This window comes from Triticum dicoccoides, chromosome 1B (assembly GCF_002162155.2).
Source record: "Triticum dicoccoides isolate Atlit2015 ecotype Zavitan chromosome 1B, WEW_v2.0, whole genome shotgun sequence".
NCBI classification, from domain to species: Eukaryota; Viridiplantae; Streptophyta; class Magnoliopsida; order Poales; family Poaceae; genus Triticum; species Triticum dicoccoides.
The window spans coordinates 152,303,984-152,328,464 of record NC_041381.1 but is presented as its reverse complement, the minus strand read 5'-3'; the positions used below and the strand labels follow the sequence as shown (position 1 = coordinate 152,328,464).

Sequence of the window (24,481 nt, the reverse complement as noted above, 5' to 3'; positions counted from 1 at the left end):
GATCCGCTCGATCTGGACGCGCGGGACCGTCAGATCTGTCCCGCATCCCCTTTCGTCATCCTCCGCACAGGGAAAAAAAAGGGGGCAAAAAGCGAGCGCCGCCGCCGCTCGCGGGATCCCGCACGCTAGCCCCCGCTGCCCTCCTTTGGACCCTCGTTGCTTCTGCTCGCCGCCGGTGCTCGCAGCCTAGCCGCCGCTGGCGAAGCAAAACGCCACCCGCCTTCACCGCCACCGGCGAAGCAAAAAATGCCGGTTCCAGCAAAATTGAACGACGGTTGGAGCAATTTTTAGGCTGGTTCCAACAAAAATCGAAACAAAAATAAAAGGGGTGGTAGCAAAAACTCCTGATGCTTCGAGCAAGGCTCTGGTAGTAGCAAAATGGCAACTCCTGTAGTAGCAAAAATCCGAGACGGTTGCAGCAAAAAGAAAGCCATCGTCGCCTGGTGGATGTAACAAAAATTATCTTCGGTTCCAACAAAATCAAAAAATGATTGTAGCAAAAATTGTCTTCGTTTCCAGCAAAATCAAAGCATGGTTGTAGCAAAATTGACTGGAAAAAATAGGCCATGTCATGGAGATGGATGTAGCAAAAAATCACAAAACAAACAATAGTAACAAAAACCAAAACGGTTGTAGCAAAGTGGTTCGCTGATTCCAGCAAAAAAAATCACCATGGTAGCAGATTTGAAGTGAGTGGGTGGTAGCAAAAACATGGGTCGGTTCCAGCAAAAAAAAAATGGTTCCAGCCAAAAATGCCCCTTCTTGTAACATCCCCAATCAGTGGTTCCAGCAAAAAATCCAGCCGAAGGTTGAAGCTTTACCAACCAAAATGGTCGCTGCCGGAGCTGGCATCTACAGCTGTCGCCCGTTGTAGCACTGGGCTGGCCGTTTCCAGCCAAGCACGCAGTTGTGGATTTGCGGCTGTAGCCATCGCATCACGAGATTCAGGAGCGCGGGGTGGGGGTGGGGTGGGGGGAAGGGAGGAGGGAGATGCACGGCGGAACAGCGCATGGGAGGAGCAGCGCATAGGAGCATGGAAGCGGAGGTGGTTTCTCCGACGACTTGATTTGGCCGTTCACTGAAGGTAGGAGATGAGAAACGGGGTGAATGAGTGGATGAGAACGAGTGGTTGTGGGCCAAGTGGGCTGGGCTATCGTGGTCACGTGGGCACCCAGGCACTGTTTTTGTTCAAGCGGAGTCGTACTAGTCGCACGCGACCGGCCGAGCGTTCGGCCGATGCACCAACGGAAAACATTTCCTTTTTTGAATGACATGCGTTTGTTCAGGATCCAACAGCTTTAGTTCACCCATTATTATTTCTGAAATAGAAACCGATCGCTGAGATCTTAGAAAAGTCAAACAGTAAACCCCCACCCGCACCGAGATTCTCCTTTTATTTCCACTCAGTTGTAAAATAGGCACTACGGAGATTACTACTATTTCCCAAAAGGGTTGAGTTCATCAGTCCAACAGTCGAATACAGTAGAATAACCCCACCGTTTCAGTTCAGCCAAGTAACTCCGCTGAATTAGCGCGAATATAAACAGTAGCGAAAAACGACGAGTTGCCGGTCGCAGGCATTGAAGCAACAAAACGGGAATCGTCGTTACAAGCATACGTTCCGTGATGTCACCCCAGGCCAACCAAATTCAAAAGATCATACGCAGGGATAGAACACCAGCAGGCCTAATAGGCCCCAACCTACAGCGAAGGAATCCCAGGGTCAATGCCTACATGAGCTTTTTTGCTTGTGTCAAACAAAGCCAACAAAGCAGTGGTGGAAGCCTGTTATGTTATCACGATGCCTGCAACGTCACCGAGTTCACAGACAAACCCGCATAGTTGTTCTTGTCACCCGTTAAGTCTTTCTAGCGTCCCGTACATGAAAGATAAGCTGCAAATAATATTAACGAACAATGAGAAGATCCATTTGTGTGAGTTCAAAATAAACTATTAGCAAATAATCACCTTGACGGCCACATAGAAAGTAGCGAATATGATGCCAAGGCCAGGAAGAGCTGCAAAAACGGAGACATGTATTAGCTACATAGTTTGTGTACATTTCACCAACGAAACTGTATTACAAGTAATGGATGTGAACATGTAACTCACCATCCTTGTGGAGCATCCGCGACATCAGAACCTTAATGCCTGACGGCCCTACAACGTAGCCAACAAGGTTTGCCACCTACACGCATTGGACATGTAAGGAGCAGCAGTTTGCTTACAACCAAGAATTTAGGTAGTACTCCTAGCTAACTAATCTAGTCTGTAGCTCATAATCTCTACATGTCTGAAGATTGTGCAGAAAATTGTGACAAATTAACACTCAAATATAAAGAGGAAAAGTACCATAAGGGAGCTGACTGTCACAGCACCAGCAATTGCACATAATTCACGACGAATGAACCGCCCAAGGGTACTTTTTGCCTGCAGAAAATATTGTTTTGGAAGTATTACTTGCTAACAATGTAAAATTGAAGCGTCTAGCAAGAATGCTGAAAGATATATGCGTGCAGGAGAGAACAAACATATAGACTTGAAACGTCTAGCATAAAAGGAACAAGACCACACATTGTTGTGGTACTGCAGATACCTAGAGATCATGTGAGCTTTGTTGTTTGGACATTCAATTTCTATGTCTTCCTTAACTTCAGATTTAAAGAGTGTCAGACTTTCTCCAAGCAAAAAAAGTAAGTTGATGCAGTAAGCTAAATTCAGTCACCAGGCAAGCGGTTCAGAAAAACTGAAACTTGATAAAAAGCAGATAAACTGCAAGAGTGGCCAATAATAACCTTCGGAGATTACCTGGAAGTTGGAAAAAGACTTGATCACTATTTCAGGGACAAAACATAAGCATGTTAACCATGCCCATGAAATAAGTTTCCTGTTTAAGAGAAGGCAACCAAATGGTCAATGTAAGTTACACAAGTTTGTTCACAACTTGGATGTTTACAAGACTTAAGGAGATTGTTTGAAAGGTACCATTCCAGGTCATGCCAGGCTGCTACGAATGTGAATACAACCCAGATACTAAGTAGTTTTCTTCGAGACCCACCAAGAGGTATGTAAACGTACCTGCAACAAGAGATGGATAATGCAACTTATACTCTGGGCTTAACCAATGCCTGTGTATTGACTGCAAATGCACCTCTGTATAGACATATACCAACTCTAGAGCTCCATGCATGGGCCATGGGATTAACTATATCTGAAGTTCTGAACTTCGTGCACTTTTTATGTAAGTAGTAGGAAAGATTTGCTAATCATTATATGCATCCCATCCCATTACCTTATGTATACATCAAAGTGCAGTGATGCTACGAATAACAGTAAACTAGATGGGAAAAATTGCTAGCATGGTACCATAATACTTAAGCCGGGTACTTCTACACAGACCTGACCAGCCATTTGTTAAAGGAAGCATGCCAACTTTTCCAGAAACTCTCCAGGTCAGGACAATTATTTATGCACCTAGGCATGTTTTCAGGTGTCTCAACTCCTCCTACCTGTAATAAAATGCCAAGGTTAAATCCTTGTATGTTTATGTCCACTTGAATTTCAGCATAAACAAGAACATTTGTCCAGCAACAAAGACATAGTTAGTTCATTTTTAGCACAAAATACAACAAACTGAGAGTTGTCACTTCAAGAGGAAGTATGCAGTGCTGCAAAATGAACTAACGGTGCATATTAAGTACAGAATTTCAATGTTGTATTACCAGTGACCAGAACCTGAAGTAGCGCCAAATAAGGAAGAATTTTAACCACATAAAGATCAACACCTGTATAGGAGCTCCAGTGTGTTAGCTAACAAAAGAGACATCAGAAATAGTAGAAGTGACTAATGTGGTAGTCTAGTGTATCACAACCCATGCAAAGACCTATGAAAATGCAATATTGTTACAGTTAAACCTATTCAGATTACATCCGTCAAACCTCTGATGCAGGTTCCAGCAAGGGCCTAGAGAGGCCCAGTGGTATGGCGCTGCTAGAAGGACGGCGCGAGAAGGCTGGCCGAGGGCCTTTTTTGCCCACGGCCGGGCAAGAGGGAAGGGATTTTCCTTCTTAATTCTTGCTTGATTAGATTGATACATCTCCTCTCTTTATATAGAGAGGTTTACTTGACTCCCAAGCAAGGCTTACTTGACCCCTAAGCAAGCGACCCTTATCTCTAATTAACCCTACAGCGTGTTTGGCAGTCCGTGGGAAAAGGCATGGGAATTTTTAAGTAGGAGTTAGCTGAGAGATTAGACATGGGAAGTGGACTATTAGTCCCAATCCCTCGTTTGGTTTGGGGGTGGGAGTTAGTCGTGGGAATCTTGTTTCCGCAGCTTGCGGGATGTGAGCAACGAACATGGCGATTGGTTTTCTCTCTCTCATTTCCCATTCCCTCCTCCAATTACCAGGGCCCCCCGTGGGAAGAGATAAGTGGGAGTTTGACTGGCAACTCCCTTTCCCCGTCCATCATCAATTCCCCTGTCCTCCAATCAAACAAGGGAATTTAAACCCCACGCCCTCCTAATTCCCATTCCCTAATACTACTTCCCCCGAAACAAACAGGCTGCTAAGACTAACGGGCTATACCGCCAGCCCAGGCCCATTACGTACTCTAACACTACACCCCACCTGGACATGCAGCTTGTCCTCGAGCTGCAGCCTAACCAACTTATAACCATGACTCGACGCAACACAAAGCTTACACCTAAAAACAAGCCTTTTACATCTCGGCTTGTTTTATGACTCTCAACCTGAAATGGACTGGGATGCTTTATTTTGGACCCCTCAACAAAAAGTGGACACCATCAGCACGTCGGACGTGCACGTGTACAGCCACCTGGATCCCATGGACACCACCTGGACCAAAGGAGTGCATGTGTATGGCCACCTGGAAGTGGTCGCAAGAGCGACCAGCAGAGCCGCCCTCGCGGCGGCCGGCGGCGGAAAGCAGTGGTGCTACGCGGTGTGCTCCTGGCGGTGACACCCTGCCTTCTCCCCGCCGAACTGCTGTTGGTCTGCACCGCACAAGGAAGAGTGGAGGGCTTGCGATGGAGAATGATGAGGAGGGGTGCGCCTCCCCAACCGCCGATGTCACAGACTTTGAGGTCGCTGCCCGCGGAGAAAACAGCATGCTCGCCGCCCGTGGGGGAAACCGCATGCCCAAGATCCCCGACGCAGCAGACGAGATCGAGGTCCTTTGCGCAGCGAAGGGAAACTTGGAGGAGCGGCAGCTGCAGACCACACATCTCCCGCACACGCCGACGCGCTAGGAAGCCGCGTGCAGCAGCCTGCAGCCTCACCGCCGCCGACACGTGGCGGGTAGCAATCCAAGACGGAAGCGGTGACGGCGACGGCGGGGACTTGATCTGCTGGATGTGGACGCCCTGGGATGGCGGCGGCGCTGATGGGAACGAGGTCGTCGCACTCCCGTTGTAGGGCATCCCATACTGGGCGGCGGAGCTCACCGGCGGTGGCTGCTGCAGCTGCAGCGGCTGCTGCGGTGTCGTGCCGGGCAGCGGCAGCGGCTGCTGCGGCGGAGCGCCGGTCGCGGCAGAGGCCGCTAGGAGCGGCGGCTGCCACTGCAGCCAGGGTTGGGCGGTGGCGGCGATGGATGGCAGCTGCAGCGGCGCGGCGCAGGCCGCTAGGAGCGGCGGCTGCCACTGCAGCCAGGGTTGGGCGGTGGTGGCGATGGATGGCAGCTGCAGCGGCGCGGCGAAGGCCGCCTGGTGCGGCGGCTGCCACGGCAGCCACGGCGACGCGGGGATGGGCGGCGCAGCCGGGTGCGGTCCGTGGGACCCCGCCAAGAACAGGCGGATCTCCTGGACCGCCTGGGTTAGGTCCCGCAGCACCCCGGACACCTCCTCCCAGGTGAGGACAGCGGGGGCGGGCGCGACAGAGGATCCCGGCGCGGGCAGGAGTGGGGCGACGGTCGTGGTGGTCGCCGGAGGCGACAAGGTGACCGGCAGCGGAAGAGACGGGCTTGGCGGCGGTGAAGACATGATCGAACCGAAGCTAGCTGATACCAAATTGGTATGGCGATGCTAGAAGGACGGCGCGAGAAGGCTGGCCGAGGGCCTTTTTTGCCCACGGCCGGGCAAGAGGGAAGGGATTTTCCTTCTTAATTCTTGCTTGATTAGATTGATACATCTCCTCTCTTTATATAGAGAGGTTTATTTGACTCCCAAGCAAGGCTTACTTGACCCCTAAGCAAGCGACCCTTATCTCTAATTAACCCTAAGACTAACGGGCTATACCGCCAGCCCAGGCCCATTACGTACTCTAACACCCAGCCTAGAAAAGCAAGGCCGTGTCAAGGAAGACAAGCCTAAAAAGGCAGGCCCGAGCCCAAAAATCCTTTTTTTCTGAATAAAGTTAACAAACATTATCTAAAATTATTGTTATACTTTGCTGGGCTTTCTCAGGCATCTGGCTGAGCCTGCAGGTTGAAAAACTGGGCCTGAACCCAGTAAAATCACACTTGCCTCACTGCCCATGAACATTCAGGCGTTAGTGGAAAATGGAAACTTCTTTAGTTTTTAATGGAAATAGAAAACTTACATGCAGGTCACTTAATTAATAAGAACTTCACTTGAAACAGAAATAATAAGCACAAGTGAGAATATCAACTGCCACACGCTCACCTAAGTGGCTACTGATGAATATCAACTGCAATGTGTATATAATCTTACCCCATAACTAATGATGAAGATCTCAAACGGTGTCAACTGCCGCCATAATCGGCTGCCATCAGAGTATTTAATTCAAATTTCAGAATGGGTATCATGATAATCATAATAAAGGATTATCGTAATGTATAAACAGAAGTACCTGACTACAAACGCGTTGTAGTGGAAAAAGTGTGTCATGACTTCAATTAGAAGGAAATTTAGGATCCACCTTACTCCATAACAACATATCTGCCCAACTGAATAGTTTTTCTGAGGTACATCTAACTGCAAGGTCGCTACATAAACAACCGGTTAGTAATATGTAACTGGGGGATCTCTATAGCACCAAAGAGTAAAGTCACTGCTTAAACACACAGATCAAATCTTCTATGGACTACTGCAACACAGTTTATAAAGTCACCAAGTACAATTTGAAATTGAAATCAGTTAGTGTTATGTATAGTCGATGCCATACATTCCTTTTTCAAGCTACGAAGGCAGCATGTGTGTTTGAATGCATAATAGGTAAGACTGACAGCCTGTAATAAGACTCATAGATGTTTCATTCGGAATGTTGCAAATATTAATGTATTGTTTTGAACTTTTGATTATGTAGCTTAAGAATCAAGTAATGTGAAAAAAAATCCTTTCGTAAATCATAATCCATAACCAAAAATCATTCAAGAAAGCACTTCTTTTGCTGTTTTCAGCTTTCAAAATTGAAATAAGACAAATCAGCTACAGCAGAAAACTACCTAGATAAAAGACTAACCTGAGCTGCAAATGCGTTGTAGCTTACAACAGGTCCAGCAATATAGAGTGGAGCATATGTTAAGTAGCATAAATATGTTAGGAATGTGTATTTGTCAATGCTGAGTCCTTTCTCCTGCCAAGAACAATGTAATATCTTATCACCAGATACAAAGAATGAATATTAGCTCAATCTGTAAAGGTGTGGCCTATAAGATAAAGATATTGAACGGGGCTTGAAATTCCGCAATGTCATGACATGCAAAAAGGAGAAATAGAAATATTAATGTTGAGACCTGCTTTATATGCATCTGCCTATAGAAAACAACAGGTAAATCTCACGTCAACTGAACATCAACCATTCATTTATGCTTGGAAATTACCGACATCTCTAAATAAAATTCCTAGTTCCATTCTTCCATGTGCAACACCTATCTGTAGACAAACTCAAGCAGTACCAATCTTACATGTCCAAAACTAACAGTGGGTCTCTCTTCTATCACTGCCATACTACACATCACCTGGATAATACACATTCTAACTTAACTGGTACGAGTAAACTGGAATAGTGAAGTACCTGCAAAGCAAAGTAGCATGTCTTGCCAGAATAACAAACTTCACATTTCTGCATGTGTTTCTGTACCAAGAGTGCTCATGTCAGCACAGTCCAGTATTTAACAAGATACTGTGCTGTGCAAATGGAAGATGATGGTATGCCAGGGGATATAAATATGTCCAATGTATGGTCAAAAACAAAATAAAGGATCTTTCTTATCATTTTAACAGAAGTAAATTGAGTCAAAAAAAAATCAGAGAGTTAATATTGGCAATTTAAGTTTGAATTTGAGTAGTTGAAAACACCACAAATACTTCTTGGACTAGAATTCACATCTGAATTTGGATGCACATCCACATGTTCACGAGATTAGCTTGATTTCAAATCTAAACTACTTAATAAATGTGTGGAAATCAGAAAATATTTTAAAGCATCTCATGGATGCAAAACTTAATATGCATAACATAGGACAGAAAGCTAAGTTATCAGGGTACATAGTACCTTGTGATCAAAGTGAGACGAACTAAGTGTCCAGCAGTAATCACATCCAAAGCTAATCATCCGTAATACAACTGTCACATGAAATGGAGAAGGGCATAAAAACAACAAATTTGATGATAATGGCATATATCAATAATCCAGACAAATTAGAAGTAACACAAAAGGCACAAATATGATGCATGAACACTATGGTGATATATGAAATAACTGTTGTGATAGCCAGATAAAACATACACAGCAGGACAGTTGCCTATATGAGGTAGTCAAGTTCTATGACACTTGATCCCACAAAAGCAACCATCACGAAAGAAGTGTTCATTGACTTGATACAGGAGAGGAAAGTAACCATGTAATTCGATAGCTTAAGTTTACAGCCTCACCTGTTCGAAACTCTATGAGGTTTGGGGAATCTGTTCCTACCGACTGAAAAATATAATTTAACACAGTTCATGTGATAATAACTCGTGGTCTCTAGATGAGATCTACATGAACTACTTATAAGTCTAGTTTTGCAATTCAAGTATTCAACACAAACAATGCTCCAGAATTTAAGCCTTTCAAAACCTCCTAACTACTATTTCAAGTGAGAGTAACCCTACATTTCCATACAGTAAGAATCAACAGCAAAATTTGTCAAAAAAATTTCAATCAGAGTCAAACCAAGTAACAAACACAACATGGAAATCGTACCAAAATTGAAGCATATGTGCCATCGAAATGTACCCCGATAGTTATCAAGAAAAGCCAGTTGTTGCCTATTTATATGAACATAAATATCATCAGAACCTAAATGAAAAGGAATCTTACTAAGGGAAGTGCAAGAAACAGTACAGCGACATTGAAAATCTCACCCGAACAATGAGAATGAATACCCTTCATAGACCCGGTTAAGTGTAAGCATAGCTAAGTTGAAGCTCCATATGATGCCAGTGCAGTACTTATATCGAGCAAATAACTACAAACAAAAGACTGTGGTCAACAATAAATGCTAATTTGATTAATATCAGGAGACCAAATTTGTTAATGGCTTAATGCTTCAAAAGGTAAATTATAAAAGGTGTTTCTTTGTTTGTTCTGACCATTCTCTTAGCTTAGTACCTAGTAGATTCATCAAGTAACCATTAATCAAACCTATTTAACAATAGAAAGAAGAAATCAATTCGGTCACTGCAGCGTACATGATCGAGTCCAACTGATGGTGCCAAGATGATATAGACCCACATAGCAGATCAGGTGTAAGCTTGGCTTTCTTTTCACCATGTTCACTATGTTGACTATTCGATTCTTAAATGGAGTAACTGTTATAATTGTTATGGTTAACAGGTTTACGTTGGTGAATGGAACACGAATAATCAAGACAGTAGGCTTGCTCTTAAATGCACACATCAGCGTTGGCCAAACAAGTACTTTGCCTAGATAAAGTTTCTAGAAATACTTGATCCACTAGAAACAGATGGTTGCTTTTAACTGACAATGATTCAGAACAAGAGTTCAGCTAGTGAACCAATCAGCCTACCATGTCCTTCCATTATTCCTTTCCTAAAAGTATCTTTATATGTTTATTTACACAGACAACAGACAAGAAAATATTTAGACAACTGAAATCAGAACAATAGCTTTAATTTTAAAAACAATGTCAGCACCGACCTTGACTATGGCATAATTAATCCCTGCTATTACAAGAATGAAACCAACACTGTCACATAAGTAAACAAGTTAGCACGTTTATTTATTTATAAAAAAAGAGATAAAAGGGGCATAAAACTAGGATCAGTCGGTCGCCTACCAAGCACCATGTAGGTAGCATAGATAGATCAGGGACAATATAAGCCAGACCAACGAGGCCCCTCTGCCCTTCAAGCCACAGCCGTATCGCAGCCCATTCGCAACAATCAGAAATGCAGCCATGACAACGGTGAGAACAGGCAAGTTCCCACGGAAGTTTCTCCATTGCCCATCAGACGAGTCCTGTGACATCCACACGAGGAAAATCAAACCGGGTGGCTCTTATTAATCCTTGAGGCGAACTGAAAGGGTGAAGGCGCAAAATTACACACGTTCAGACGGCCGGGGATTGATCCAGCTCTCAGGCCGTAGAGTTTCCCGGTGTAATCTGCGCGTCAAGAGAGAGTAAATGCGATGTGATGCCGAGCAGCACTGAGATGATGTCGACGGATGAGTAGGTGGAAGTGTGGGGGTGGTTGGTACCGCGTGCGAGGCGAAGCGACCTCTGGATCATGGCGCTGTAGAACACCACCGCGTAGGCGCACAGCGCGGCGAGCTCCAGCCGCTTCCACGGGACGCTGCTCATCTTGCTTGCACCGGGAGAAACCGGCGAACCGGGGGCGGTCATAGAGGCGCGGGCGGCGGCGAGGATCGAGGGCGGAATGGGAACGGGAGGCGGTGGGCGCCGGCCCTGATGGTCGCCGGCGGGGGAGATGCGGGGTTGTGCCTCGCCGTCGGATCTAAAAAGCTTCGGACCAAAACCACCTTCCCGTCAAGCCGCCGTCGCTGAAGCAATAGAGGCGTACTCCCAGTCCCCGCTTTCAGGGCAGCGATACGCACCCTTGGGCCTACGTTTTCGGTCCCACATCTCGGCCCAACCCGCGGGCCACGTCAGCGACGCGACCCCACCACGGGCGGCCACGCGTCCACCCCCTCGTCCTCGCCTCGTCCCGCGGAGCGCGCACGCACACGTCAGCGCACTCCCTCCGTGCGCCGGGCCCACGAGCCAGGGAGAGCGGTACGAGACTGCGGTACCCGTATTTTGCAGAAACGCCCCTCCCCTTCTCCGCAATCGCAACCGCAAACCCGATCCCATCCCATTTCCCACAGGCACAGTCTAGTCCCCTCCCCTCCCCGCTCCCCCACCCCCTTCTTCCTCCGCCGGCCGGCCACTCCGCCGAATCCAATCCAGGTACCGCCTCTCCGGCCTCCCGCTTCGATTTCGCGCTCCGGCGACGCAATCAGGCGAGCAGAATCCGCTCCCAATTTTTTCAGCTTTTTTTACCCCATCATTCCATCGCTGATTCGAGCGCCGAGAAAGGTTCGGGGTTGAGCAAAACCCTGCCTGCTTCGTGTTCTGTAATCACGCTGATACCCGAATTCTGTCCCTGAATTGATCCGCTCCATGAACATTTGATGCAACAGCGAGCGCGAATCCTACCTACCAAGCCGGTGTTGAGAAGCAGTTCGTTCCTGTGCCCTTTGGTGAGTGGCAATGGCAGCGGCAGGGAGACTGCGGGGACGGCGGCGGGCGCTCAAGGAGGTGGAGCGCGAGCCCGAGCCGTTCACCATCGAGGAGGAGGTGTCCCACCTCACCCGGGTTCGGTCGGAGCCGTGCCCCGGCACCCGCGCCGCCATCCATGGCGCCAGGCGGAAGAGGGACTTCTCGGCTTTCGAGATGCTGTCGTCGAGGGAGTCCGGCCTCTCGGGAGGCGGCGGGTTCTGTTCGGCCGACCGCGCCTACGCCGCCGGGAAGCACCTCCCGTCGGAAGGACCGTGGTGCGTGGAAGACATGGATAGCGAGGCCTATGTCTCGCAGTTCTCCAGCGATGGCTCGCTGCTCGTTGCCGGGTTTCGGGTAGGTGATCCTGCATGCTCCTTCTTCTTCTTCTTCTTTACAAGGCAAATGGTTAAGTTGTGCAGCTATTGTGGCTAATCTTTCTCTACATTCCTAAATTTGATGATAAGGGAAGCCGCATCAGAGTTTACGATGCCGATAGAGGGTGGAAGGTTCATAAGAACATAAGCTGCAGAAGTATGAGGTGGACGGTTTCAGATATTGCTCTCTCCCCTGACCAGCGATACCTTGTAAGTCTGTTTTGCTCCCATACTCTCTCTCTCTCTCTTGGGTTGGATCAACCATTATTTTTCTTGATAATTCTTGGACATAGATAAAATGAATAGTTAAAGATTGAAGCACTGATTGCATTACCTGGTTATGGAAAACAGATCACTATAGCACTGACATTTGGCTGCACTTTCATTTTTGAGAAAACGCAAAGCTTGCGATTCAATGCAGTGATAGGGAAAAAGCATTCTTTATAAGCCTAAGACTAGGCCAATACAACCAACACTTATGGCAAGACGACAACTCTTAGGCCCTTCTCAGTGCTCCATGGTGTACAGGTGCTAAGGGTGCCACATAGGCAAAAAAATGATTGTGGTAAAGGAATTAAAGAGGAGAGAGAACATTGTGGTGACCCTAGGAAGAAACGGTACTAAGCGCGTGGACCTATGTAAAATGTCTATTAACCGATGCATGAAGAAATTTAGTCATTAAACAATTAAATACAGAAAGCTTAGCTACAAAAGCTAAGCACCTATGCACTTAGTCAATGATTCCTTGCATCATAGGTGTTGCTGCGTCTTGAGATCCTAATTGCCATGGTTCCGCAGCATCACAAAGAGCGATTGTGAGGAATTGACATGATAATGAACAAGGAATCATTGGAATTTCCCGTCTTTTTCAGCTCTGCTCCCGAAAAGAGAAAGGAAAGGAGACTGATCTTGACGTCGGCGTTGGTTTTTCCAACGAAAAACAAGAACATTCTTTCACGAACTTCCATGACAAAATGCTAGTTGCCTTGTAATGCATACACTGGAGCGTTTGTCCCATCGACGAAGGCCACTATACGCGTTTCCTGAAGTGCAACATTCTCTTATAACCAAACATCGCAAAGACCGAAAGGAGTATCCTGAACGGTGGAGACTAGTTGCTAAGCTTTTTAATGCACTTAGCACCTCACGCAAGCTCCAATGTATTGGAAGAGGCCTAAATTTAGTTTGTACGCAATAGTCCATGTCCAATAGTTTTTCTCTTAAGATATTTATGTAGTGCATTTGGATTCGGACGCAGACGTTTGCCTCTCGGGTGCGCAGCACACCGATATGTGTACCAATGTTAATTGCATGGAGATGTTGCATTAAATTAGGCAAAAATTTGGCTGATTGCTCTACATATTCAATACTTTGCCATATACTTCAAAATAATGCTTTGAAGTACATACTGTATCCAAAAATAAAAGTTAACCCCCTAAGACAAGGCTTTTGAAAAGCCACCACGATGTCAATTGCTTTTTGATAGCATTTACTCAATCACTCATCGCAAGGTTTGCTACTTTACGTTACCATTTTAAGTTGAAAGTTAAATCAAATTTACACACAACACTCACTTTTTCTCTGGAAAATTATTCCTTGAGGTGTACCTTTCTGGGGTTTTTTATGCAGTTCTTTGCTGACTAATCAAGTTGTATTCTGGTTATTTCATGCTCGTTTATATGCTTTCTTATTCATTTTTCACTCAAGTCATTCAATCCTTCACAGGCCTATTCCAGTTTGTCGCCTATTGTTCACATTGTGAATGTGCAGAATGCTGGAAGAGAATCGGATGCTAATGTTACTGTATGTTCTATACTCTGAAACTATGACTGCATGCTCATGTGGTCATGCCGTACTCATAAAATGTAAGTGATGTGCATGTAATCCATTTTTTGAATGTTTCTTTTTCTGCAGGAAATTCACGAGGGTTTGGAATTCTGTGATGACGATGAATACTCTTTCGGGATATTCTCTGTGAAATTTTCAAAAGATGGTAGAGAAGTAGTTGTTGGGAACAATGATTGTTCAATACATGTCTATGATCTTGGAGCAAATAAAGTGTCTGACCGTATCCGTGCTCATACGGTATGAAATAACTCGATTAGCCATATGCATCTTGGTTCAATCATTTCTCTGGCTGCTTTATTCTTTCTTTCATTCCATACCATGTTGTCTCGGCTATCTCATTCCATACCATGTTTAAGATTCCTAAAAAAATGCTTGTTATCCACACAAGAACAATTATTGCCTCAAAGGTCAAAGCAAATCACCATCACTTGAAATTCCTAAACAACATCATAAAAGGGTTATGGTGTTCACGCGTTCTTTGGGTCGTGCCATCCTTGGCGATGTAAGGGTTGTGCTGTCTTTGGCATTGTATCTCTTTGTATTTTACCTGGCTACGGCCCAGCAATAATGATGAGTACAGATAAGACGTATGTATGCGGAGGCGTCCTGTGGACCAATAACTCTATGAGAGCCTGTAGCGACGTTAGGCCGGCAGCCCCTAGCACCTGGACCGTCCATGGTACAGTATCACACAAACATAACCAACGGCTCAGAAACTGAGCTGGATTAGATTGATGGAGCAAACGAATAGCACATAGTAGGAGGAAGAAGAAGCTGTGAATCTTAGCACTGGAATTCATAGTGAATCTGGGCAATCGGCCGGAAACGTGATAATCGAGTACTTGGAAGTAGTAACTATTCGATTTGTAGCTCGACGGGCAATTCAGTCAAGTACTGCTCCCTATCTTCAGTCAATGGCAGCCTGTTTTTACAAGTGTCTAGTCATTATTTTTGTATGTGATTTCAGATTAAAACGTAGCTCATGTTAATTCGGAAGTATCTTCGGTGCTTTAGCGGTGATATTAGTATATGTTTGATTCCCCCGCAAAAAAATCAGTATATCTTCGATTCATTTGGCGATTGGCATAGCAAAGTAGAAATAAAACAATGTGCACATTACATGCAAATGAAAAATTCATTCCAAGATCAAGAGACATTTTCTTCGTTCTAGCAATGGTAAATGTGCAGTTCATTTTTCATGTGTTAGCTGGACTGAAAGTTAAAAACATGTGTGCATTGTTTCCTTCGGAGAAAATTAGTATCAAGAATTGAAGCCTGTTGGATACAAGTTGACGTGTTAGGTCTGCTCCATGTGATTGTGCGAAATGTGCCAACAGATCGAGTTGGAGTACTCAAGAGGTTGATCAGGGGTTTGGTTAAGAGAATTGAAATACCATGAGCCTGACATGAGAGACGACGGTCGATTCATTGGGTTAGGCATATGACCTTTACAGCCTCAACTCCTAGGAGATTGGATTTGGAATTTGGTACGGCAAGAGCAGGTTGAGCATTAGATGATGAAGTCGATGTGTGAGGACAAATTCTGTAGAGATGTCTTGACTTACCATACAAACCATTACGGCATGCCAATTAGGCTATTAGTGAGTGTGAATAATCACTTTCAGCATGCGTTCAACTATTATATGTGCTCGTGCGTATGTAGAGCAGGTCTGCAAGATGAGATGAGTTCTATCTTGTAGTGGTGATGCGTAGAATTTTCCATTAGAGATGTCATGACTTACCATACAAACCATTACGGCATGACAAATTCTGTAGAGATGTCATGACTAACCATACAAACCATTACGGCATGACAAATTCTGTACAGATGTCATGACTTACCATACAGACTATTACTTTTTTTGAAAAGGGGAATATATTAATATCGCGAAGATACCAATTACACCCAGCCTCTGCATCTACAAGATGTCATAAAGACATCCAGGATGCACACAGCCAAAGGAGAAAATAAAAAGAAAGGTCCCGCCACAGCGACCGACTCCTCTCAACAGCAGCACACATACCGCCACCTATTACAACATGCGGAAAACATAAAAGGTCTTGAAAAGCAACGCCTCCAAGAAGGGAACAGCGCACAAGCACCGTTGTTGCCCAATCCAAGATCCTAGGTTTTCACCCTGGAGAACGTCCGCGCTCTCAAAACAATTCCTTCAGCAAGGCAATTGTCAGGCACAACCAATGAAGGTCAGACCTTAGGTTTTCACCCTGAAAGTCATGACTTGGCACCCGAGGAGTGCCACAAAAATGAAATCCGCCAGTGTTGCCACCCCCACTTATTACTGCTGCTCCTGAGAGTTATCTGACACCTGGCTGACTCCATCGCCACCAAGGCTCCATCTGTCTAACTGATCCTCCAATCTCGGCCATCATGAGCTTCTCCACCGCTGTCTGCACCATGGAAATTGAGAAGCCATGGAAATTGAGAAGCCAACAGAGTTTGGCACCACGCCCCCAGAATCTCTTAGGCTGATATGGACGTGCACGACCGGAATCTAACCTATCCAGATATCGTGAGCAAGATCTCCGGCGGCCGTTCCGGAACATGTTGATGGCCAGATCGAAGACCGATCACTTTCACCATTACGGCATGCCAATTAGGCTATTAGTGGGTGTGAATAATCACTTTCAGCATGCGTTCAACTATTATATTTGCTTGTGCGTATGTAGAGCAGGTCTGCAAGATGAGATGAATTTTATCTTGTAGAGAATTTTCCAAGGTTTTTTAAGCGCTAGGCGCTGAGCGAGTGTTGTGCCTCCGCTTAGTTCAGTGACAGCTTAAGCGGCACCTGGGCGCGCTTAAGCATTATGTACGGATGTAGTACGGACAGGAACAAGGGCACCCAAAAATCAGTTTTCATAGCATGTAATGCATGTATATAAGCCTAAAATAGCAAGCATGTTGGGGAAGGAGAGATGAGTAGGAGCTCGAGGTCGGGGATGGGGAAGAAAGCTGGCAGCAGCAGCATCGGGGAAGAAAAGCCACCAGGCTCCAGCCTAGATGGGGAGGAGCTCAAGATCGGGGAAGAGGCATGTATATAAGCCTAAAATAGCAAGCATGTTGGGGAAGGAGAGATGAGTAGGAGCCCGAGGTCGGGGAGGGGGAAGAAAGCTGGCAGCAGCAAGGTCAGGAATAAGATCTCGAGGTGCAGCGGCGCTAGGTCGGGAAAGAAGATGGATGGTGAGGTCGGGGAAGAAAGCCCCAGATCTGGCGATGCAAGGTCGCCTTGCTTTCCTATGTCTCTCTCACCCCGCTATCCTTTGTCTAACCCTAGGCGTCCGAGCGCTTTTTTCAGCGCTTAACCCAAAAGCGAAGCGGTAGGCCTCCCCTCAGCGCGCCTAGGCGTACACTCAATTTTTCACTGGAATTTTCCATTTGCAGTCTCATAAAATGATAGCAATTCACTTTGTGAGTTTTCAGTATTGCCGAAATGCTAGCTTGGTTCCTGCTAGAAGTCCGTCCAGAAAGTCTAGCATGTCAGACAAGGACGTAAAATTCCATCTGCACTCTTTCCATGAATAGCCATTGCCGCATTTAATTAGGATGTCAGGTGTGGGCCACGAACGATTGGAAATGTCTATAAAAGCTGGCTATACATGCAGAAATACAGTGTGTTGCAAACCCCAAGAGGATTGCATGGTCCAGATTTCATGTGCAAGCGTGCTCGGGAGCCAAAGCGGTTTTCCGTATATCTCAGTCCTTTCATCATAGAAGTGTATCTGGTACCTTGAGATTTTCCATACTTTCTTTTGGGTAGTTGGAAGTAGTCACACGGTTTCATTGAATGTGAGTCTGCCATCTTGAATACTGATGAAATGCTTTGGAGGAAACATAAGAAACAAAATGAAATAGCACTTTTGCAATATAGTTTTCATTCTTCCATCACAGTATATCATGATGGGTATGTATTCCAGGTTTGAGGTAGTCTAGGTTTATGGGAGTATCGTGACTTAACCACTGGATCATCAGTTCATTGCATTAATGCATAATCACTTATTACATTTTACATAAGAGGAACTTATTGTAAAATCAGAATCACATGGATGTAGATAATGTACTGATGGTGTCAAAGCTAGAACCATCCTCACTTGAGCAGTATAAGATTCATATGATTGTTGGATGCCCTGGAGTAAGTTAGTAATGCTTTGTTTTTCACAATCTCATTTTCTTCTCCATTGGTTCTGCAAGTCTGATGTCAACACGGTCACCTTTGCGGATGAAAGTGGCAATTTGTTGTACTCTGGAAGTGATGATAATCTCTGTAAGGTCAGTATTCTTGTTAACTTCTCTAGATTGTTGTTTTACTTCTCTTCCTTCTTTTTATTTTGCTTCAATACAACTATCTAGTAATTAGTATATTTTATAGAGAACAGAACGAAAATACACTTTGTGTATAATAAATGTAGCTGCCTGGCTGGACTTGAAGAGTACTAGTTAATAAACCATTAGTTTTATGCTTCTGATGGCTTTAAAAGAGAAGAATGAACCTGTTATCGTTTAGATTCTGCTACAAGAGTAAACAATGGAGTGCCTGTTGGAAGTTCGATCAACCTTTTATATATGCACCATCCTTTTATCTCATTCTTGCATTAGCCTAATGATACTTCATAACTCTTAGGTCTGGGATAGGCGTTGCCTTGTAAGAGAGAAACCAGCAGGTGTTTTGACAGGTCACTTAGATGGGATTACATGTATTGATAGCCGTGGTGATGGGCGTTATCTAATCTCCAACTGCAAGGATCAGACTATCAAACTTTGGGACGTCAGAAAGATGTCCGCCACTGTAAAAGGGTAATGCTTTTGTTTTACAGATGTACATAATGCTAACAATGTTCTGTTCCAATTCGACCATGACAACTCCCAAATTTGTATATTTCTCAAATTTCTACCTTTTTCACAGACGACAACCAAGATTATATGACTGGGACTACAGATGGATGTCGTTCCCATCACATGCTAGATATTATAAGCATCCAAATGATCTGTCTCTGGCAACATACAGGGGTCATTCAGTTCTGCGGACACTTATCCGCTGCTACTTCTCTCCAATGCACAGGTTAGGAGTGAATTAGGGATTATGCTTTGTCACATTCAAATTTGGATTAGCTTTTTAACTTAGCATGGCTTTTATTATTGCTGGAAAGGTTATTAGCACTTTAATCTGGATTGTTGGTTTACCCTATGATCCTACTGGGTCTTGTGGTATGGAGTATTTGGTGTGATCAGATCAGATTGGGCCTGTGATCCAGAAAGCGACTCTTGGCATTGTGATGGAGTGGAGGGGGCACCACTCCATCCACAATGGTTCAAATCTTGGTGCTCACATTTGCACACACGTTGGTGCGCTTCAGTAGAAACTTTGTGAAATTTGTGGATTTGTTAAGGTGGTGATTCGCATGCGTCTGTTTGTCTGTGGCACAAAAGAGAAAGATTGGGCTTGCGATCCAGATCTGGGAGGCAGGGCCACTAAAATTAAGATTCAGTTGTGGTCCTATCAGATTGCATTTTTAAAAGCAAATCATGTCTGGTTGCTTGAAAATCAAATATGCATGATAAGTTGAGTTTGGGATGTTTGATTTATTTGGTACTTCCCGCCCCGTATGCAAATGTCTAAAGAAACACTAGTACTAACCCGTAAGCTGCACAAGAAGAGATCGCCATGTGAAAAAGCTGGCGCACAAAGTAACCTAATTCAGTTGTTTCTAGGTTCCCAACAGCATTGGTTGCTATAGTTTGTACCCACTTGAAATCAAACTTGTGATGATGTCACATTATTGGCCACAATGCATTTAAATTATCATTTTCAACAGACATTTAGATCAACATGGATCATGTGTAACTCCGAACTATGCAAGTCACCTCATTGTTTTCTCTTTCATTCTTGTGTTATCTTTTGCAGCACGGGCCAGAGGTACATATACACTGGATCAAGTGACGATTCAGTGCATATTTACGATGTGGTATGTAAATCCAATCTTCCCACATTTTCCAAATTATAGTATGCCTACTTCAGTGTTTGCAGATTGTTGTTATCCACTACAAGCCTGCTGCTCGTGCAGGTAACCGGGGCGACCGTGAAGAAGCTCTCGTGGCACGGTTCGATCATCAGAGACTGCACCTGGCATCCTTATTGTCCAACGCTCGTAAGCTCTTCCTGGGACGGCTATCTGGCCCGGTGGGAGGCATCAGGTGACAACGAGGACCCCTCGGTGCTCACGTGCGACGAGCAGAGGACTAGCCCTTACGACCAGACATACGGGCTCTCTTTTGCCCTGTAGTAAGTTGCAGAGGACATGGCGTGATAAGCAGAGCCGAGGCGAGCTCGTGATGAACCTTTATGTTGGGTTGTGGCGGTTTATGATTGATGTGCTTGTATGGCAGTATAAGCACAAGCAGTCATGCATTGTATGTCTGAGGCAACTTGTGCTCCTCTTGCTGTCACTGATAGAAAATAGTGATGTTAACAAGATGTAGCCGTTGCTTTTGTAAATTTGTTTGCAGTCGATCAGGTGGCGTCAGTGACAAAGTCGTATGTAACTATGCAAGTTTTTTGTTGTTGTTGAGAGAATTGTAACTATGCAAGTTAATAATGCATGTGCATTCTGTTGCCATACAGAAATGTATATTTAGTGATGAGTAAATAACGCTGGTGATGCAACAACTTGACCTGCGGGTGTGGTTTCATCCCCAGAATCTTGTCCCTGTCATTCCAGTTACATTGATGTGTTCGTGGTCTGTGAGTCGCGAACATTGGTGTTTGGCAGGGCGACGGCATCTCTCATCGACGGGTATAGGACCATAATGAGTGTATAGGCTGGCCATTATGTGGTTCTTTTGTGTTACGTGTTGCCAGTTTAGGGCTGGTTGTGCATTCATGTGCAGCTGCCAATTTCGTAAAGTCGCAAAACATAATACTTAGCGAGGTGAAAGTGTAGAAACTTTAGATGCACTACGCGTGCATGCAATGATTCGCCGATGGTGGCATCATGCAATTATTCAGGCAAAATATTGTCTTCGGGTAATGTGCAAAGAGTAGTGATGTGATGATGTTTAATAGGATAGGAACCTATTGCCAGTAACTTCGTCTGACTTCTACTCACTGTCATTGACAGAATTGCACAAATATGATAACAAATGCATCATTTCTTTGCAACATCACCAAAAGAGATGCAATTACCCAGTCAATGCATCATTTCACTTCCACTTCACTAACCTAATCAAAGCATCCTAATCCAAACAAGGACCCTCACAAATGGCGTCCAGCCTATGTGCTAGCACATCATGGCCACTAGCAGCAATTACAATTGCATCTTTCACCTCTCAACTCCTCTCTCTGTTCTTTTGTCCTGCTGATGAAACGTAGCAAAGATTACTAGCTCCAACTGTCTCCGACTGCATTTGTGCACGGCTAATTGTCGGTAGAATGGGAGTAGGATCAATCATGGTGTAGACCTTCATCACCCTTCACTTGCAGCAGGGGCACTTTATAAATTCATGCTTTAGTCAATTCATCTAAATATTCGAACCGATGAAGAGAGGCCGCATATTTTTTAATACTGAGTTGGCAAGATCTTAAACTCAAACTTCTTGCTCGAAAACTATGTTTAATGAGATCTTTTATGGTACATCACCTTAAGGGGGTCATTCATTTTTGTGATTGGACAGTCCAAATGAAGCAATTAACTGCAAGAAAGGAAAAGTACTAAGCTACTATGTGACGAAGGGCAGGTCCACGAGGATGCAACCAGCCGTGTGCATCTGAGGAGACGGCCTTTGGGCGGCACAGGGCGGCTGCATCATCGCTTGGTCAGAAGGGAGGGGGATCTCAGTCCGGTCGTGCGATGGAGAGAGACCGGCCTTGTGCGGCCCACGAGTGGTGTGGGGTGACTGCGTCAAATTGTTGGGTTGGCCAATTAATATTGGCCACTGGATCAACTAAATTTATGCTCCATTTAACCCCATTCATCCAAATGTTGGAAATGAAGAGAATGGGTCAATATATTTTAATGCATGTCATAACTCTGACACGGCTCCTACTTGTCCTCTTCCCGTGCCCGGCAGGTAGCGAGAAGACTTGTGGCGACGTGCGGCGGCATTCCAACAATATGTAGTGGCGGCAGTCCGACGACATTTGGCTGCAGCGGTAGGCTGCGGCGTGGTGGTCAGACGGCGGCGCGCTGACTTGGCAGTATTGGGTTTTCGATTGGGAGAAGGCCAACTCCCCCACCAAATAGGAAAAGTGGACTATTTTTTTGGTGATCACCAATAATTTAGTAGGTAAAGGAGAGCCATTGGAGCAGCTTTTTGTCCCAACTCCTCCAATATCATGATTTTATTGGTCAAGGGCAGCTGCTAGAGATGCTCCTAGGAGAGCTTCACAGTCGTCGATTAGTTTCCCCACCCGTTTCCGTTGCGTAAGTGCTCTCACCTTCTTCCTTCTCCACTCATTCTCAGGCTTCCACCTCTTTCTTCTTTTATCCTACTTCATCCCTGACAGAGAGTTCGGTCCATGTGAGTGGCCGACCACTTCCTAGCAATTCGATAATTGTTTCATATACGTACATACTAGTACTACTCCCTCCGTAAAAGAATATAAAATTGTTTAGATCACTACTTTAGTGATTTAAACAACCTTGTATTTCTTTACAGAGGAAGTACATTTTGATGCGGCCTTTCATGCGGCACAAGCAATCGATCAGGCACTCTGTTAACTATGCCAAGATGGTTCTTCAGACCATGAGCATCTTTGATTCTTATTGCCGTGTTGTTATAGGGGATGATCCTTTGATGAGTATTTCTATAAAAAAATTGATGCATCAATAAGATTCTCGATTCTTGCCCCGCAAAAGAAAAAAGGATTATCGGTTCTTAATAAGAACTTTGCTAAGGCCAGTGGGAGGTAGTTGACCCGCAGGTGTGAGAGAGTATCTGGTGATACGAGAGGCTAGGTGCTCCCATGATACGAGATGACGTGAGCCCTTGGATCTGAAATCCAAAGGTTAGAGGATAGGCTACTAAAACTTTTCAGAAAAGACCTCTAGAAATATGATATTCAGGCACAAGTCGAGGAGCTCATCCTGTGACCCTTGGATTTCAGATCCAACAACCCACGTCGTCTCGTACCATGGGAGCACGTAACTTCAGTATCACCTGATACTTTCTCCCGTGAGTGTAGCGCGTCAGTTCGTGTAGCCAACATCTGGTTAGGTGAGCATGAGTTGTATATATGTATACGATACGAGTAGCAAAGCCCTAATTTACTGCCTAGGTTGCTTGGTTGACTTATATTAAGCTTTAATTGGCTAATTACCTTGCTTGCCGCTCTCCAGCTAGGCATGCAAAGAGCATGGTTAACAATATAGCCAGCATGTTGTCATGTCATTTATAGCCATCATATATAGTAGTTGGATATAAGGAAGTACTCCTTCTGTCAGCTTGCAAAGATGTCTTATATTGTGGGACAGATGGCATGCTACTTTGTTAACATATGACTCATCTTTCACTCTAATAAAACTTCTTGGGAGCCCATGACGAGAGGATAGGCGACTCACGACTCAGCGAGCCTCGATCTAGCGCCGCCGCCGCCACCACCCAACGCTAGATCCCTCCTCGTTGCCCCCTTCCGGTTGGCGCATCTTCCTTCCCAGTCACATCTTTCCTCCCCTTGCCGCCGCCCGATGCACCCTCCGGCGAAGTCCAGATGGCTCTGGGGAAGGCAGTGGCGAGGCCCTTTTCTAGTTGATCGGCACTACTGTAGCGGTTGTGATCCATGGATTCGAGGCGGCGGTCCCATGGAGAGGCGGCGGAGTCCTCATCGAGACGGTGCCCGGGACGGCGGAGGTTCAAATCAGATCTGACCTCTACTGCGGCGGCGGCGGCGTGATGGGCCTTGTCTCCGGTCAGATCTGATGTGGTCGGTGCAGCCTGCTCCATGCACGACGGCGGTGATCGGTGGCGGTCCCCTGCACACGATGCTAGATGGAGGATCCTCGAGCGGATCTGGGTGAAAACCCTACTCTTGGCACGTTGCCAAGGTCGGCGATGGTGGCATTTTTCTGCGTCGTTCCCTTCTTGAAGGCATAATAGTGGAGAAGTGTAAGTGCATCTAGTGCCACCCCTAGTTGGTTTTGGAGTATTGACGACAAACGTGGTTAAGAGACTAATGTGTTTGTGAGAATTGCAGGATAACACAGGTAGAAGTCCCTCATTGATTCAGTTTACCTACCAGAAATGACCCCTAAAAATGTGTGAAGACATTGAAGACAATGGTGGTTCATGAAGACATTCATGACGAAGATTATGACACGTGAAGATATTCACTTGAAGACTATGGAGTGCGAAGACATAGTTGTTTTGTAGCTTCCTTTCTTCTTTATTGAGTCATAGGAACCACCGTACTATTAAGTGGGGTCCAAGTGAACAAAGTTAGAGTGACAGAAGTGATGCTCAACCAAATCCTATGTCTTCGAGCGAAGATAATGAGAGAAAACCTTATCCAGAGATGGATGAGTCAGCTTTGCTTGTAGCCCAAGCCAA

At 45.3% G+C, this 24,481-nt stretch overlaps 2 protein-coding genes across 4 annotated transcripts; one reads left to right on the top strand and one right to left on the bottom strand.

The window, feature by feature from the left end:
• Nucleotides 1-1,415: 1,415 nt before the first annotated feature.
• On the bottom strand, nt 1,416-10,995 carry LOC119324516 (glycerol uptake protein 1-like). Its single transcript, XM_037598306.1, has 19 exons — nt 10,684-10,995; nt 10,533-10,588; nt 10,262-10,443; nt 10,123-10,171; nt 9,327-9,430; nt 9,166-9,230; nt 8,476-8,546; nt 7,996-8,055; nt 7,441-7,554; nt 6,829-6,953; nt 6,690-6,741; nt 3,723-3,785; nt 3,400-3,509; nt 2,986-3,078; nt 2,809-2,887; nt 2,353-2,430; nt 2,113-2,188; nt 1,969-2,018; nt 1,416-1,894 (listed from the first exon to the last, which is right to left on the bottom strand). Exons 1-19 carry the CDS (start codon nt 10,826-10,828, stop codon nt 1,859-1,861), a joined length of 1,608 nt encoding a protein of 535 aa, XP_037454203.1. The 5' UTR covers nt 10,829-10,995; the 3' UTR covers nt 1,416-1,858.
• A 267-nt stretch (nt 10,996-11,262) lies between these two features.
• Nucleotides 11,263-20,608, top strand: LOC119324527 (LEC14B homolog). 3 transcript variants are annotated; one of them, XM_037598314.1, is made up of 10 exons: nt 11,263-11,392; nt 11,626-12,058; nt 12,169-12,288; nt 13,804-13,881; nt 13,993-14,163; nt 18,134-18,211; nt 18,564-18,736; nt 18,846-19,001; nt 19,845-19,905; nt 20,005-20,608. In XM_037598314.1, the coding sequence occupies exons 2-10, from the start codon at nt 11,696-11,698 to the stop codon at nt 20,221-20,223; spliced, it is 1,419 nt and encodes a 472-aa protein (XP_037454211.1). In that variant the 5' UTR covers nt 11,263-11,392; nt 11,626-11,695; the 3' UTR covers nt 20,224-20,608. The 3 variants fall into 3 exon arrangements, with proteins under 3 accessions (XP_037454211.1, XP_037454216.1, XP_037454220.1); XM_037598319.1 differs by having other exon boundaries at nt 11,313-11,445; XM_037598323.1 differs by having other exon boundaries at nt 11,387-11,521.
• Nucleotides 20,609-24,481: the final 3,873 nt, after the last annotated feature.

Excerpts from the sequence above, each read along its gene's own strand:
- LOC119324516 (XM_037598306.1), bottom strand. The coding sequence starts at position 10,828 with ATGACCGCCCCCGGTTCGCCGGTTTCTCCCGGTGCAAGCAAGATGAGC. Across the intron at positions 10,589-10,683 it reads GTCGCTTCGCCTCGCACGCG|ATTACACCGGGAAACTCTAC; the intron begins GTACCAACCACC and ends CTTGACGCGCAG. Across the intron at positions 6,954-7,440 it reads ACAACGCATTTGCAGCTCAG|TTAGATGTACCTCAGAAAAA; the intron begins GTTAGTCTTTTA and ends GCGACCTTGCAG.
- LOC119324527 (XM_037598314.1), top strand. The coding sequence starts at position 11,696 with ATGGCAGCGGCAGGGAGACTGCGGGGACGGCGGCGGGCGCTCAAGGAG. Across the intron at positions 12,289-13,803 it reads CCCCTGACCAGCGATACCTT|GCCTATTCCAGTTTGTCGCC; the intron begins GTAAGTCTGTTT and ends AATCCTTCACAG. Across the intron at positions 18,212-18,563 it reads GTGATGATAATCTCTGTAAG|GTCTGGGATAGGCGTTGCCT; the intron begins GTCAGTATTCTT and ends CATAACTCTTAG.